Source organism: Lonchura striata, chromosome 11 (assembly GCF_046129695.1).
Source record: "Lonchura striata isolate bLonStr1 chromosome 11, bLonStr1.mat, whole genome shotgun sequence".
NCBI lineage: Eukaryota > Metazoa > Chordata > Aves > Passeriformes > Estrildidae > Lonchura > Lonchura striata.
Window position 1 is genome coordinate 15,364,909 of NC_134613.1, and position 14,700 is coordinate 15,379,608.

The 14,700-nt window shown below is 39.6% G+C and overlaps 1 protein-coding gene across 1 annotated transcript in view; it reads left to right on the forward strand.

The window, feature by feature from the left end:
* Positions 1-9,709: 9,709 nt before the first annotated feature.
* The window catches only part of LOC144246973 (ADAMTS-like protein 3), a gene marked incomplete at its 3' end in the record, with an annotated part of 30,050 nt that continues 25,059 nt past the window's right edge, over positions 9,710-14,700 (forward strand). The window contains exons 1-3 of the mRNA XM_077786007.1: positions 9,710-9,819; positions 10,868-11,057; positions 11,568-11,747. Of these exons, the coding sequence (XP_077642133.1) occupies positions 9,710-9,819; positions 10,868-11,057; positions 11,568-11,747 (480 nt within the window). The remainder of the gene's footprint in view (positions 9,820-10,867; positions 11,058-11,567; positions 11,748-14,700) is intronic.

Genomic DNA, 14,700 nt, shown 5'->3' on the forward strand with positions numbered 1-14,700 from the left:
TAAAAACCAGCTCTTTGTGTTCAGCCAGTTCCTTGCTCTGCTTTCATATTAGCAGTCTCCATTGGCATCTGTTGAAGGTACTTAGTGTGACTTGAACAGGATCATCCTTGGAGAAGTTTTATAGTTTAGGATTTCAATAGGTACACGGTCACATGACTAGTTTAGCAAATGCCAAGGTACAATAAAAAGTACTTGGTGTGTTCATTTTTTATCTTGCACTTCACTGAAAAAATACAACATGAAAAGCTCAATTTTACTATAGGCTTGTTATAAGACAAGGACAAAAATGCTTAGGATTTTCTGAGTTTCTTTATAAATCAGTTGGTTGCGGAGTGAAATGTTTGCTGTGGTTCAAAATTTCCTTTAATTTGTACAGGATTTCAAAATAATGTTTTTGAAATACATTATTTTTGGAATGTTTAAATCCACTCAACTAAGAGTACACAAAACTAACACTAATTTCTGGTATGCTGCTGTCATGCTTTTACCAAAAGAAGTTATTACTTTCAGACTATAAACTTAGGTATAATTTGAAGACCAACTATTTTCAACTATAAATGTCCATCAATTTTATTTTTCCAATTAGGTACATAAGTATAAATAGACCTATTTCTTTTAAAGAAGGAGAAGAAAGTAATCATTCTGTTAAGCCTGTGCACACTGGCCTTGATCCAATAAAGCACTTAAGTACAAGTTTCCCTCTGAACACATTGTCATCCTGTTGGCTTCAAAGCACAGCTAATATGCTTAAGTTAGGCTCATGCTGAAGTATTTCATTGGATAAAGGTGATTTTGCCACCCTAGGTAGTTTGCGTGGCTGTCTTTGAAAAGACTGTGAGATGTTCCAGGATTAATCTGATTCTATCTGTTGGGGTAAGAGAAAGCCTTCCTTTGCAGCTTTTGCCACAGAATAGTCATTAGAATTTATACCAGAGGCATCTGGTTGATCCTCACCAGCTGTGCCATTGATTCGTGGGCTGTTGGGCTGTTCCTAACCTGAATTTTTTCCTAACCAAATTTATTCCTAACCTGGCATTTGCTCAGATTTGATCACTGTGGGACACAGCCATGCACTGCTTTGATAGCAGCCTTCCAATAAATATCAATCTGGCCTTTTTAGAAGGTGCTCAGACCTGTGAAGGTATGAGCACTGGGAATTTTTGGTGCCAGGAGGAGCTGGGATAACATGCCTTTTCCTGAAGGCTGGTTAGGCCCGGTGAGCTCTAACAAAAATTCCGAGACAGCTCAAGGAAATGTTGATGGGCTTAGTAGCAGAGCTGTAAAGCTATTTCATTAACATATCCTTAAAGAATAACCAGTTAATCTTTTAACCTCTGTTGGAAATGGGAATAGTCTTTTCCACAGAAAAAGTCACTTTTGGGGTCTGTCCCCATCACAGCCTGGGTGACTGTCCCAAGGACTGACTTAGAGTATCCTTACAGGTTATCCAGCCATCTGTTCTCCTTTCTTCTATTTGATTCTCCCTCTGTGTATACTGGCAAGAAATTATTGGCAAGATGATAAACTGTGCACAGAATCAAACCACACTGTTGACATTTTTCTGTGCTTACTGTGTATGCAGAGTGTAAATACTGATTTTTTTCTTACACAAGTGTTCTTATGTTTGTAAGGGCAGCTTTCCTGCAGGAAGGGAAAGATAATTCGTTATCCAAGATAAGGGCCAAATCCTTGAATCCTAATTTGGATCTTTCTTTCCAAATAAATTTTTAACATTGGTCAAATTATCCTCCTATATCTCCCACTGGTGTTTTGATCATCAGCTACATTTGGACACATAATAAAGAACAACTGCAGCCTTTTCATGGGGAAAAAAGTTCTAGGAAATTCTCTATTTGACTTCTTATAAAGTACACCCCAGAGCCACCCAGGATAACTTTATTAATGAAATCCAACCCCTTGTCTCTAGTGCCATTTGGAAAATGACTATGAGATATTAATGTGACCCTCAAAGTCATAGACTATTATAACAAATTCATGACCTGTAAAACAAGATTTTATTGTAGTTCATCAGGGGCATAAACGCTTTCTAATAAAAATGATGGACTGTAGACTGGTTAGACCTCTTTATTGAAGATGAGGCTGCTTGCAAGATTGAATCTGAAGAGCCTGCAGTGGTGTGCACTGGAAATGGCTCTATTTGAAAAGTGCTTCTCTTCTCTCTGGTTGCTGATTATTAGTATGACATAAGGTGAGGCCCTCTCAGATTTAAGCAGCTTGCAAATATACTTTTGGCATATGCCCAAGTCTGTGTATCTGGGGAGTTATTTTACATTGTACAGATGCATCTTCCTGGAGTTTCTCCTTTTTCTCCTTGCTGGAGGAGACAGAAAAGATTTAGGTGTTTTCCTTTTTCCTCAGAAAAGGATACAGCTTTTCCTTTCCTCATTATTCTTTCTCCTCTTTTCCTACATCTTCTTGTGTGAATTTTGGTAAATGGTCTGGAATGTGAGAGTCAAGTGAGAGACTTAAGTTCCTTTTTTGCATTCTGTTTAAGCGTCAGTGTTACGTATTTTCTGCTCTGTGTATAAACACCCGTTTATGTGTGTTGGCTGTGTTTTAGCTGTGCACACACAGGCACAATCACATGGAATGAATGACAGTGCTGTGATGATCTGCAGGTTTATTCCTGAGCCCTGGTCTCCATGCAGTGCCACGTGTGGCAGTGGCGTCCAGGTGCGAGACGTGAAGTGCCGGATCCTTCTCGCCTTTACTCAGACCGAGGTTGAGCTGCCTGAGGAGGAATGTGAGGATGAGAGGCCACCAACAGAACGAGTCTGTCACCAGGCATCCTGTGATAGTGATCCTGTCCCCTATACACCAGAATTTCCTCGTGCTGAAGATGGCAGTGTGATTTATGACTGGGAATATATTGGGTTCACTCCATGTTCAGCCACATGTCTTGGAGGTACCTTATTTTTTCTTAATTTATCCTGAGTTGTAAGAATTTGGCATTGTTTGGTATTGTTGCATCTCCTGTTAGCGTTACCTTAAAGTAACTGTGTTGATTTGTATTAAAACCTGCAGCTGCAAGCTTTAACATATTTTTGGTTCTCAATATAATATTGCAAATTACTTGCTTTCCTTCAGCAAACACTTATTGGGTAAAGTAAGGTTGATACTGCAGGAAGTTGATACTGCAACTTGCTTTAGTCTTGCTGCTGCAGGAGTGTCAGCCACCAGGCCCTCTGGTACCAGTATGTCTGATGTATCAGTGGTGGAAATGTTTAGATGATCCACCTTTTCGTAGGAACCAAAAGTGTACGGTTTCAGAGTAAAAATTCCTATGTTTACTCCTTTTCTTCCAGAAAGCTGCCATTCTCTGCAGAACAGTAGGAATACAGAGCTGTAATTAGGGAGACTTGCTTGCAGCCTGGCCAGCATGAGGATCAAACGGGAGCTGGTTTGGGTCTGGGTGCAGTGTATCACTGCCTGGGAGCTCTGTGCCATACATCTGTCTGCAAGTAGTTAGGCACATTCCTGCTTGGATGTAATCGAATCTCCCTGTCGTCCTAAGTACATGTTACCAGACAAGGCTGCTGGTGTTGCTACTACTTACTGTACTTTGGGACTGAACACAAGTGAGTTATGAAGTGCTAAGTGGAGGCAGTGGAATTGTGAACACACCTATATATGACAGGACTGCTGACATCAGTGGGAAGTGAAGACAGTTGTACCCATAGAAGAAATAAAAAATGTAGAAAAAGGGGAAATAGAAACAATTGGAAGTGGGGAGAGAGATAGAGCTCACAGACAGCTCCTTTGTGCTGCTCACCAGCTCCAAGCTGGAAGACACAAGCTGGGAGGGATGCCCCAGAATGGGATCAGCAGCATGGTAAGTGACAGATAGTGCCTCCTTTATCATTTAACACTGCTGCTTACTGAGGGGGTTGATCCATAGGAGTAACAGCACCTGTGATCACAAAAGCTGGAACATCCCATTCCCTGCACTACCTGCAATGGGCATCATAACTGGCTAGGGAGGAGAGAGTGCAAGTATGTTTGTAGAAGCATGAGATGGTAGTGACAGCTATTGTGGCTGAGTGACTCTGTTTCATATTTTAATAAGAGAAATGTTTTTAGAAATAAGGACATTGTGCTATAAAGCAGAAGTAAACCATTCATTAATTCTAAATTTGTGGTTCTGGTATCTCAACTGAGTTTTGTAACATACAACCATTTTCTTGCCATCTTAAATCCACTTTACTGCTTTTTAGCCAATGTCTTTGCCAGAGGTAAAGACATTGAAAAATGTCCTTAAACTCCAAGATTTTTTAACTTTGAGAGTATCATCAGATATGTAGGGTGAAATAATGTCTAGTCTAGTCTTTGCACATGTGCATGTTTGCATTCTGCATCTTCAAGGATGAGTTTGTCCTTGCAAAAGCATCCTCATAAAAACTTGCACTTAGTGTGCAGGTTGATGATAATTTAAGGAGCCTGCACTGAACACAGCAGTTTCATTGGAAGGAACTTCAAAATGACTGATGAGCAGAATCTTGTGTTCAGCTTAAATTTTGTTCCTGAGGGAGCTGAGTATGAACTCTGTTGTTGACTTCTGACCCTTTCATGAATTTGTGAGATTCCCTGACCCAGAATTGTCCTATAGGTGTTCACAGTAATCTAAAAATTTTTGCTATGCAGTAGAAATTACTCAAACTTGAAGAAGTTTGAAAGACAATATCTTGTTTGTGTTTTTAAGACTTCTGTGGTATCACTGGTACTGTGTCTAGACATTCTCCTTATGTGATGCTCCTGGGAAATGTGGGAAATTGTCAATTGTCAATAAGCAGCTTCAGAAGCCCCCATGTTGCTGGGCTAGTTAGGTGATTTTTCCTTTCTATCAGCTCTGGTCTTCTGGCTGCCTTGGCAAAGGCTTTCAAACAGACCAAAAATTACCTGCCGATAAATAGTTTTAAGGGAACCAGACATCTCTTCTGTTTCCAGCTCACTGCAATGTACTAGCTAATGATCTCACTGTCTACTATTTTTCCATTGTGTAGTTCAAAGGAGCTGATCCATTTCTGCTAAGTTTTATGTTCAAATCTCATTTCAATTAGATGAACTCTTTCGTTATAAGAAATAAATGTTGTCTGAGTTTGGAATAACCCAGTGTAATGTAAATTATATTGGGTACATTTTCTCTAGTATGTATGCATCTAGCAGTGGCTATTAAAACAAATTCCTGTGGATTTCTGTATCCTCGGAACTCCCTGCCCCCGTTTCTTGGTACTTAACTCTTTCTGAATGAGGGAAAATTCTGCAAGCTCTAAGTAGACTGGAAGCTTTTATAGCAAATATTTGAGCAAAGTCCGAATCTCTCTTTCAGAGCTTGTCACTTGCACCTTTTTTTTAATCCTCACACAGACTAGACTTGTAATTCAGTCTCCTCTGGTCCCTCTGCAAAGCAGATGAAAAAATGCAGATGGAAACATTGGGGTTTTTTGGGTATTAGACTTGCAGAGAGTGATTTGCAAGGTGTTATCAAACATCATCTTTCCAGTTCTAGAGCAACAATCACCCCAGTCTCGGGTCACCTGTGTGCTTTCTGCACCAAACCTGGGGCTTCTCACACACCATGTGAAGAGCCAAACAAGTTGAGGTTTTGAGAGCAGCTGAGTTGTTTTATACATCTTAGCATAATTAATGCTTCCTTCATCAGTCTTTCCGTGAGTGTAAATAAAAGTTGTCGAGACCTGTTAGTCATGGGCAGACATCACCTTTAAAACCCGTAGGAAGCTCTGTAACCAGTCTGAAATCTAAAGATCTGGTTTTTTATTCAGTGCCTAAAGAAATCCCAAACTGAAAATAAGCCAGCTGCGTGCTTGGGGATCTCAAATTTGCCTTCATTTTCCCTGAATGTTTTTTTGGGGGGTTTCTTTGTTTTTGTTTTTGTGTTCTTTTCAATCTGAAGAACTTTGGCCATGATATGAGACTCCCAGATGTAAGTTTAATTTACATAATATCATCAATAGGGAATTAATAATCATTATGAGAATAAAGAATATTCCTGAAGAAAAATGTTTTTGTTGTAATCTATAGCATTTCTTTAGCATTTCTTAGTTGTCAATCATTTACTACTCAACAATATTTTAAAGGGATGTTTTTCATTTTAAAAATCCCTGAACATTTTCGTATTTAAATATACCTTTAGTTGCAAGAGGCAGATTTTGGTGGCTAAATGTAATTATTATTATTTATACTCCATATGCTTCAAAAACAGTTATTTGGGCCACCTAAAGTCATTACATTGGCCTAAAAATAATGAAATTAAGCAATAAATAACATATGCACTTCCTGTTATTTCCTCTATCGCCTCTGTGGCTTTGGTAACTTCAGAATGCAGTCAAGTTGCATTTTCAGGCTTTTGTCTGGACCATAAGGGCTAAAAGTTTACCATTTTATTTATGAGAAACCTGAGATTCTTAGAATATTAATGGATTCTAGCCAAATTTAAGGGCTCTAAGAAAAACAATGGCCATTCAGAGACTCACAAATAAAGCTGAGAGAATTTGCTCTCAGCTTGTGCTGGAGTTGCCTTGATACCTGGTCACTCGTATCATTTGTTTCATTAACTGCAGATGTTGTTTACCCTCTTACAGAAGTATAAAATAGATGCACAGAGAGGCTCAAGAATATGTAGAATTTGGCATTTCTTCTGAGTTATTTTCAGCTTAGTACATATCAGTACATATTTTAAGAAGCCACCAAACTGAGACTATCTGATGTAAATAAATGTCTTTCCTCTTCCAGGTATAGAGAATAGACCCATCTTTTTAATGTTTGCACAGCAGCTTTCCACCCCTATTTTCTTTGTACTTTAAAAATGCAGGAAGAGAAATTCTGGGCTTAATTCAAGCATTTTGATCTTTTAAAACAGCTTCAAGCACTGTATATTTCATCACACAGAAAAGATTGTAGAAGAATGTAAATGTATGTGGTTTGAATGCTGGGTTAAAATAGAAAATATTCTGTTTCACTGAATAGTAGGGTAATTACTACAATAGTGCATCAGATTACTGTAAAAATACTTAATGCTCCCTGCTTCATACATAATGTTTTAGTTAAATTATCTACTATGTTTATATTATAAGCCAAGAAAGTCATATATATAAAACTTTGCTTGTTTGAATAATAGATTTTTCCATTTTCCAATCGACATAGAATAAGTTTATCATCAATTGAAGTTCCCAACTAATGGAAAATTATAGTTTGGGGTGAGAAATCTGATTAATTGTGAAGACATTTTGACAGTTAAGTTCAAGCAAATTTAACATCTATTAAGTGCAGTTATTTATTGAGTATAGTTCTTGAACTGAGAATGAAGGAACAGGAAGGGACTTCGTGGTGGGTTTTTAACAACTCTTTAGTATCCATTTTGTACTTAGAGCATCAAAACTGGGTGCGAGTTTTCTTTCACTGAGGCCCCCATGGGGAAGAATTGCTAATGCAGTTTGTGCTCTGTACTTGAGTCAAATGAAAAACACACCACATATCAACATTTTCTTCTCTTAATGTGATTAAAGCTCCGCAGGTCCTGCTGCAAGGCAGGAATGCCTTAATGAACTCCAGGTGGCAATTTGTAGACAGACCCCATCACCTGGTATGACATGCCTTTTGTTCATTTGGCTGGCCAGTTTAGCTTATATAACACCAAGATAAAAATTCCCATGACATTATTGCCAATTTAGATGGTCTGAGGGGAATTTAATTTCATGCACCTCCTTTGTGTGAGATGTTCAGACAATTCTATGTGTTACAACCTGTTCCAGAGCAGAAGCACCACCTTGGAGCAAGATTTTCCCACAGCAACACAGGGTAGTCAGCAAAGATAAAGCTTGGTAGCATAGAGTAGATTATGACCTAAAATATAGATTATATATTGGCATGGACTTGGTTACTTGTCTGGTAAGGCAAATCTGCTTCCATCAGAAACCAACTCTAAATGCTTCCTTCTCTCCTGTAGACAGTCAAATGTGCATTTCCTATGTAAGGGGAAAGGGAAACTGCTCCTTGTTAAACAAACAATTGAGGATTGACTGGAAATAAAGCTTTTCATTCTCCTTCATCTATAACAAAAATTGTGCTTATTGTTTTGTCATTTTTGGGCATTTTCATGCCTGTATGACAGCCATGGTATTTGTCGTTTAATATTTATTTTCAACCTGATTAGTAAGATTATTTTACCGCGTGTTATCTATGTTAACAGAATTATCAATACTTTGATACAAGAGAACTGAATGGGTTGTAAATCATTTTAAAGGCCAGGACTTTTATATTAATCACTTTGTAGATGTAGTCAAAACATTTATATAACAAGGTCTTTCTGAACTGCAAATGAATCCCAGAGAGGATCCCGAGATGTACCAGAGAGCCTGCAAGAAATTGAAATTTGTGTTTTTCTGAAAATTGCTACTGGTTTACCCCTGCTGAGGTGTCTGAAGTACTTAGACTGGCTCAAGTGGGACTGTGGCCTGGGCTGGCTAATACACTGGATTGAATCAAAATTGTTTAGAGATGGAGGGAACTCTGGTTTATGAAAAAATGACAGTGCTTGTGTACAGGAGAGAAATAGTGGCCTGGGGGTGGAACTATCTGTGTCAGGTATTCCAGCCCACTGGAATCAGAATGGTTGGTGGTCAGCAATGTCCTTACAAAATCACTGAAGATAAGTAAAAGATAAAAAGGAAAGGAATTTAAATTCTATGAAACTGGCTCTTCAAAAGCCATTTTAACCTGGAAACAATATAGTTATTTTATGATTTCAGCTCTTTTGGTCTATGGTATTTGGATCATTAGCATTGCTTGTATAGAACAACCCAGATACACAGAATCCCCCAGGCACAACACAACCATCTTCTATTTTATGTGAATGTGAGTGAGCTTTGGAATTGAGCAAGGCTTTGCTTTCATACTAAAAAAATATGATATATAAAATTGGATAATTGCATAAGTTTAAAATAGAAGTAGTTCACTGAATGTATATTCACTAAGCTGTCTTGTTCTAAAGGAAACTTATGTTACATTTCATTTTGCTCATAGAAACTTGAGCATTAGTAATCTTCCATGCTTTAGTAATAAGATCCAGGTAGCAAGAGCTGCAGATCAGAAGGTGCCAAGAATGGTAACTAGTCAGGAAAGCTCTAGGCTGGGTCAGATTTGCTGCCTTCAGCAAAACCATTGCATCTCTTGGCCACTGAGAATGGCTGACTAAACATAGAAGGTTTCTCTTGACTATAGCTTTGCAAGTTTTCTGCATTTTTATAACAATTTTTGCAGATCTTCAGCTTTTTATTAAAGGAAAGGTAAGTGAGAAGGAATCACTTTCACCTCAGTTTTGGCAGTGGAAGTAGTAGCTGATTTAGGATCATTACAGAACCAGTAGATGCAGCCTCTGCTATTAGCTTGACAGAAAAAACTGGGGTTTAATTGGTTTTCAGAGTGGAAAACGTCAAATCAAGACTTTTAAATATCCCAGAAGTAAAATTAAGATATAATTCACAACTATCTTCTGAGTATTAAATATGTAAACTGTCTCTGCATTCCCTTTTGCTTGAGATGTTACTTTTAAGCCTGCTATCTAATCCAGTGCTTTTTTACTGATTATTATTCAAGAGCAAGCTTTACAGAAATCTCTTCCATCTTCACGGGTGTTTTCCTTCCAAATGCAGGCACACAGGAAGCCATTGCCATGTGTCTGCACGTGGACACAAAGCAAGGTGTCAGTGAAACCCTGTGTGACAATTCCAAGAGGCCACCCCCGATGACTCGGACCTGCAACACGAAGCTCTGCCCGCCGAGGTACCCTGTAATAATGGGATTATGTGGTGGCCAAGGAAGGGTTAATGGGATTTAAATAAACATTGGCTTTCTCAGAAAGGGTTCAGATTGCAGGACCGTGGTCATGCTTTTGGGATGGAATTTCACTACTTCCGTTTTCAACCAGGTTTTGGGATTGGGGTGTTTTTTTGGTCTTGTTCACTCCTTTTCCACTCTTCATATCTCACTGATGAATTAAGGAACATTTTCTGAAATAAATCTCTTCCATGTTGAATATCTGCCAGAGCTGGGAAAAGCGCCTTAACTCTCCTAGTAGTAGAAGGACAATTTTGAAGATATTTCACAAAAGAAAAGCTGAGGATATTCACTTTTTATTGAATTTAAAAAAAATGAAGTTATGATTTAAAGGCACATTAATTTAATGCTTCTTTAGTAGCTCCATGTAGCTCTTATGTTTCTTTGGAGATTCTGGGGAAAGAACAAATCCAGTCTAAATCCAAGAAAACCTCTAGGCCATTTGATCATTTGAAAGGGCCGTATGTGAAATTCTGATGTGTGCTGACTTATTTACCCATTTCTGATCTCTGACATCCCAAATCCTTTGCAAATTGTTTCTATGTGTTTGCAGAGATCTGCTCTTGCTAAAAGTAGGGAAGAAGTTAAGAGGAACAGGATGTTTTATAGAGCACATATGCATTTAAAGGAAGTTTTGTAAATATAAGAAAGGTATATTTACATTTATCAATGTAAACATCAGCAGGTTGCCAACAGGCTGCTTTTAAGAGAAGCACTCCAAAGGTAAATACTGGAGTAAAATTTGTCTGAAAATGACCATTTATTACTTCATTGTTAATAAATTCTGCATTTGCTTGTTACCTGCAAGTTTATAAATCCAATTTCTACTTTTATGCGCCAGCCAAACCAAAGGGGTGTTTTAGCCCTTGATCAATAACTGTGCCTGCAGCTGTGCTTTTTTGCGGGGCTGTGTTTGGATGAGACTGTCCCTTCCCCAGAGCGAGGTGGGATGCTAAAGGCTGTGTTTTTATTTTCTGGCCGTGTTTTGGGGCAGGTGGCAGAGCGGTCCCTGGAGCCGCTGCTCGGCCAGCTGCGGGGTGGGCATCCAGAGCCGCGCCGTGTCCTGCCGGCAGCCCGGGCGCGCCGCTGCCGCTGCCCGGTGCGCGGAGCCAAGGCCTCATTCCCTGCAGGCCTGCAACCAGATCGACTGTCCCCCTGCCTGGACCGCTGAGGAGTGGCAGCAGGTACGGCTGGGTCACAGACAGAGGCTAAATGGGCTCCCCTGGCCACCAAGGCAGTTCCCGAGTTGCTGGGTGCGTTTCAGCTTCCATCATTAGAGCAAACTAACCCAAAAGCACTGCTTCAGACTCCTGTGCCCACGGGTAGCACAGGATGAGCTGGAACTCCTTGTGAGGATTTCAGAAGGCTGGATACCTGTTTTTCCATACATCATCTCTCTCCCTATGCTCTCTAAACACCATAACCTTCTTTTCTCTTTTTTTTTTTTTTATGTATTAACTGGTGAGTGACATAGATTTATGTGTAAGATGCACGTTTTTCTCTAAGATTTCTACTACTTCCATGCATTCATGTGGCATGTTTGACATTTGAACTCCACTTCTCATCTCTAATACATTAATATTTTAACACTGAATTTTCCATGCTGCTTGATTTGTCATTGAAAGTAGATGTCATTTTTCAAGAGCACAGATGTCCATGCAGGTGTAAATGCTGTATTTGATTCTCCTCCTTAGTGTTCACGTACCTGTGGAGGAGGGATTCAGACCCGCAGAGTGTCCTGTAAGCAGCTGCTGACAGATGGAAGTTTCCTGAAACACCCTGATGACACCTGCCAGGAGCCCAAATTGCCAACTAGTAAAGCATGTGCAAAAGTTGATTGTCCTCCTCAGCTGGTCTTTGGAGAATGGTCCAAGGTGAGCAAACCTCAATAATGGTGAAACAAAACCCTCCATTGCAACAAAAGCTCTGAAGATTTCTGCCTGGGTAACTGAGCTTTTGGAGCTGCCAGGGCTGCTGGAGCTGTCACAAGGCCTGTCCTGAACTAAACTGTGCATCCCTGCCTGCCCCCAGACTGGTCACTGCCCCCTTCCTGGGCACTGCTTCAGTCGCTGAAGGACATGTTTAGCTATCAATGATTTCATGGTATGGCTTCCAAAAAGCAAATCTTTGCATTATTCTGGAATATCTCCTCCTCCTTTCTGTTTAATGCAAGCTTGCTACCACTCCCCATTCAAAATGATTTAGAAATTTGAATTTAGAAGCTGCAATTACAATTTCATGCAATACAACTTAAGAGAGAGGGTTGAGAGACTTGCCAGAGACTCTTTAGAACCTGCTGAGTTGTTCCTCTCAGGTACCTGATCTCATTGCTCTGTTTTGCCCATGGCTGGGCATAAACACTGTCATGTTATTTTAATTCATGACTTGCTTGCTGGAAAAACTGTCTGTCTTACATTTTTGTTGTCTGGAAAAGTGGAGAGAGTTTAGTAACTAATATAAGAGTCTAATAACTATTGAACACAAGGATTCCTATGAAGTAGAGTGTGTGAACTCTTTCAGAACTAAAAAAAATTAAAAGAAAACCACCACAAAACAAACTAGTTTAAAATTAGCATGTGTGGTGTGGAGAACCACAGGTTTAGCTTGACTGCATCCTTCCTTTCACAGTGCTCAGTGAGCTGTGGTGTTGGAATCCAGAGAAGGAAACTTGCCTGCCAAAACCTAACAGCAAAGGGCCAATATGTCCCATTAAATGGATCGATGTGTAGTGCTCTGTCTCCTTCACTGCTTGTAAGGTCTTGTCAGATGAGTGCCTGCAACAGTAAGTATGTGACTTTATCTGGTTCCTTGCTGATGTGGAATGATCTATTTATAAAAGAGAAATCTGTATGCACGTTAATTCACTCATCTCCCTATACTATCACAGCATAAGTGGGCACAAACTGAGTGTCATAATTACTATACCAGTAAGAGCAGGATTGCTTTTATTTTTATTTCTACCACACAAAAACAAAGGTTATGGTCTCAAGAAGTAGTTTTTGAATATATATTATGGTGCATACCTCTCCCGCTCACTCTTATGCACAATTTGATCTGATTTTTCCTTTATCATTTACACTATTCCAACTGGAAAAAAAAAAGAAAAATTAATAAAATTAATAAATTTGACAGAAATTACAAAGGGCATTAGAAAAGATAAGAATCCAGTTCTGCCTTTTCTCTGTATGTTTGTATTACACTGGACATTTTGCTTAACATGGTGGAATTCAAAACCTGAAACTCTGTGCCAGTGATAATTTTTGGTATAATTTCTATCTTTCCTTGTAAAAATTGCAATACTGGCCTCATTAGCTGCACAGGGAGTGGTGACAGTACAGACATTCTTTGAAAAACTGATGTTTTGTTACTTTCTCTACAAGAATCTTTTCAGAAGGATTGTCTACAGAAATTGTACAATTTGAGCACAATTGAGTTATAATACTGATGGGAGTTGCATTAATTGTTTAACAGCAATGGGAAAATGCCTCTGATACAGAGTGTGTTCAATTACATTTGCTAATTTGGAATAGGCAGATGTGAATGCAGGCTCCTTATGTCTGAACCTGTGCTCACCTTCTTTTATAATGGAGAGTATTGGTTTGCAGATTTGGGGAGCAGGAGGCTGAGAAGACAGGGGAAAAAAAGAGCTTTTAGTTTTGAGCTGGGGAAAAACAAAAAGCCTTTTTAAATGGCCTTGTTCTGATCACCAGTCAGACACAGCCATGTTTTGACTCAACTCACAGTGTTGTGAAGAAATACATTTTGAAGCTTTGCTTTAAAAATTATTCACAAAACAACATAAGAAATAGAATAATTACTGATTCATACATAATATGAAACTTCTTTTCCTGGCCTGCATTTCAGATTAACATGCCAAAATCCTGAGGTTCAAAACTCCACTTAAATAAAGCCCTGTGGACTTTCAGGAATGTCCTTGGCATAAGGTTTAATAAAATATTTTGAGTTGCATATCTATCTGAATTTAATTAATTGTGGATAGTTGAATGGCAGTGGAGCTGGTTTGCAAATTGCTTAGTTCAGACTGATATTAATGTCAGCTTCCAGCACAGTGCCTAGAGAGCAGCACACGGGGCTGCAGAGGGAACAACATCAGCCAGAATGGGTGCAGATCAAAGTCATAAAGAGAATCTCTGTCCTCTCCCTCCATTTCCAGCTCCCTGTGGAGCAGGGAAGCCTTTGCAGCTCAGATCTGCTGGAGGTTCTCTCACAGCACAGCAGGAGCAGGGGGAAGGTGTGAGGCTGCTCCACACCTGCAGTTCCTGTTTGGGTCTTGCAGGGCTGGGACAGCAGCAGGCTTTGGATTCCCAGGAACATGCAGGAGGCATCTCCTCTGTAGGACAAGGAATGATGTGGATGGGTGAGGAGCAGTGTGGGTGCTGTTGGGGGTTCTTGCCTTGGAGAGCAGTTTCTAAATCTCCCTCCTCATGGTGATGCTTCTGTGGCTCACATGAGTGCCTTTTTCTACTGTCTCATGACAATGCTGAGTCATTTTAGACTTAATCTTTTACCCTGAGACTGGTAATAGTAGCTGTTTTCTGACTTAGTAGTGCTTATTAAGTAGAAACATTCCTGACTCCGGGCTCTGAGAAATAGGAAATAACACCAGTCTAGCCCTGAGGTCACCAGGATCTGAAACCCAGCTGAAGCTGTTCAGGACCATTACAGGTCACAGATGCAGATGGATTTGTATCAGGTGATAATGAGGTCCAAAGGCTCCAGCACATATTCCTTAAGATTTACCTTTACCCTCCCAAACAGTCCATTACCTCAGCAGCTGCAAGATTGAATGACAGTAAGGACCTAGAG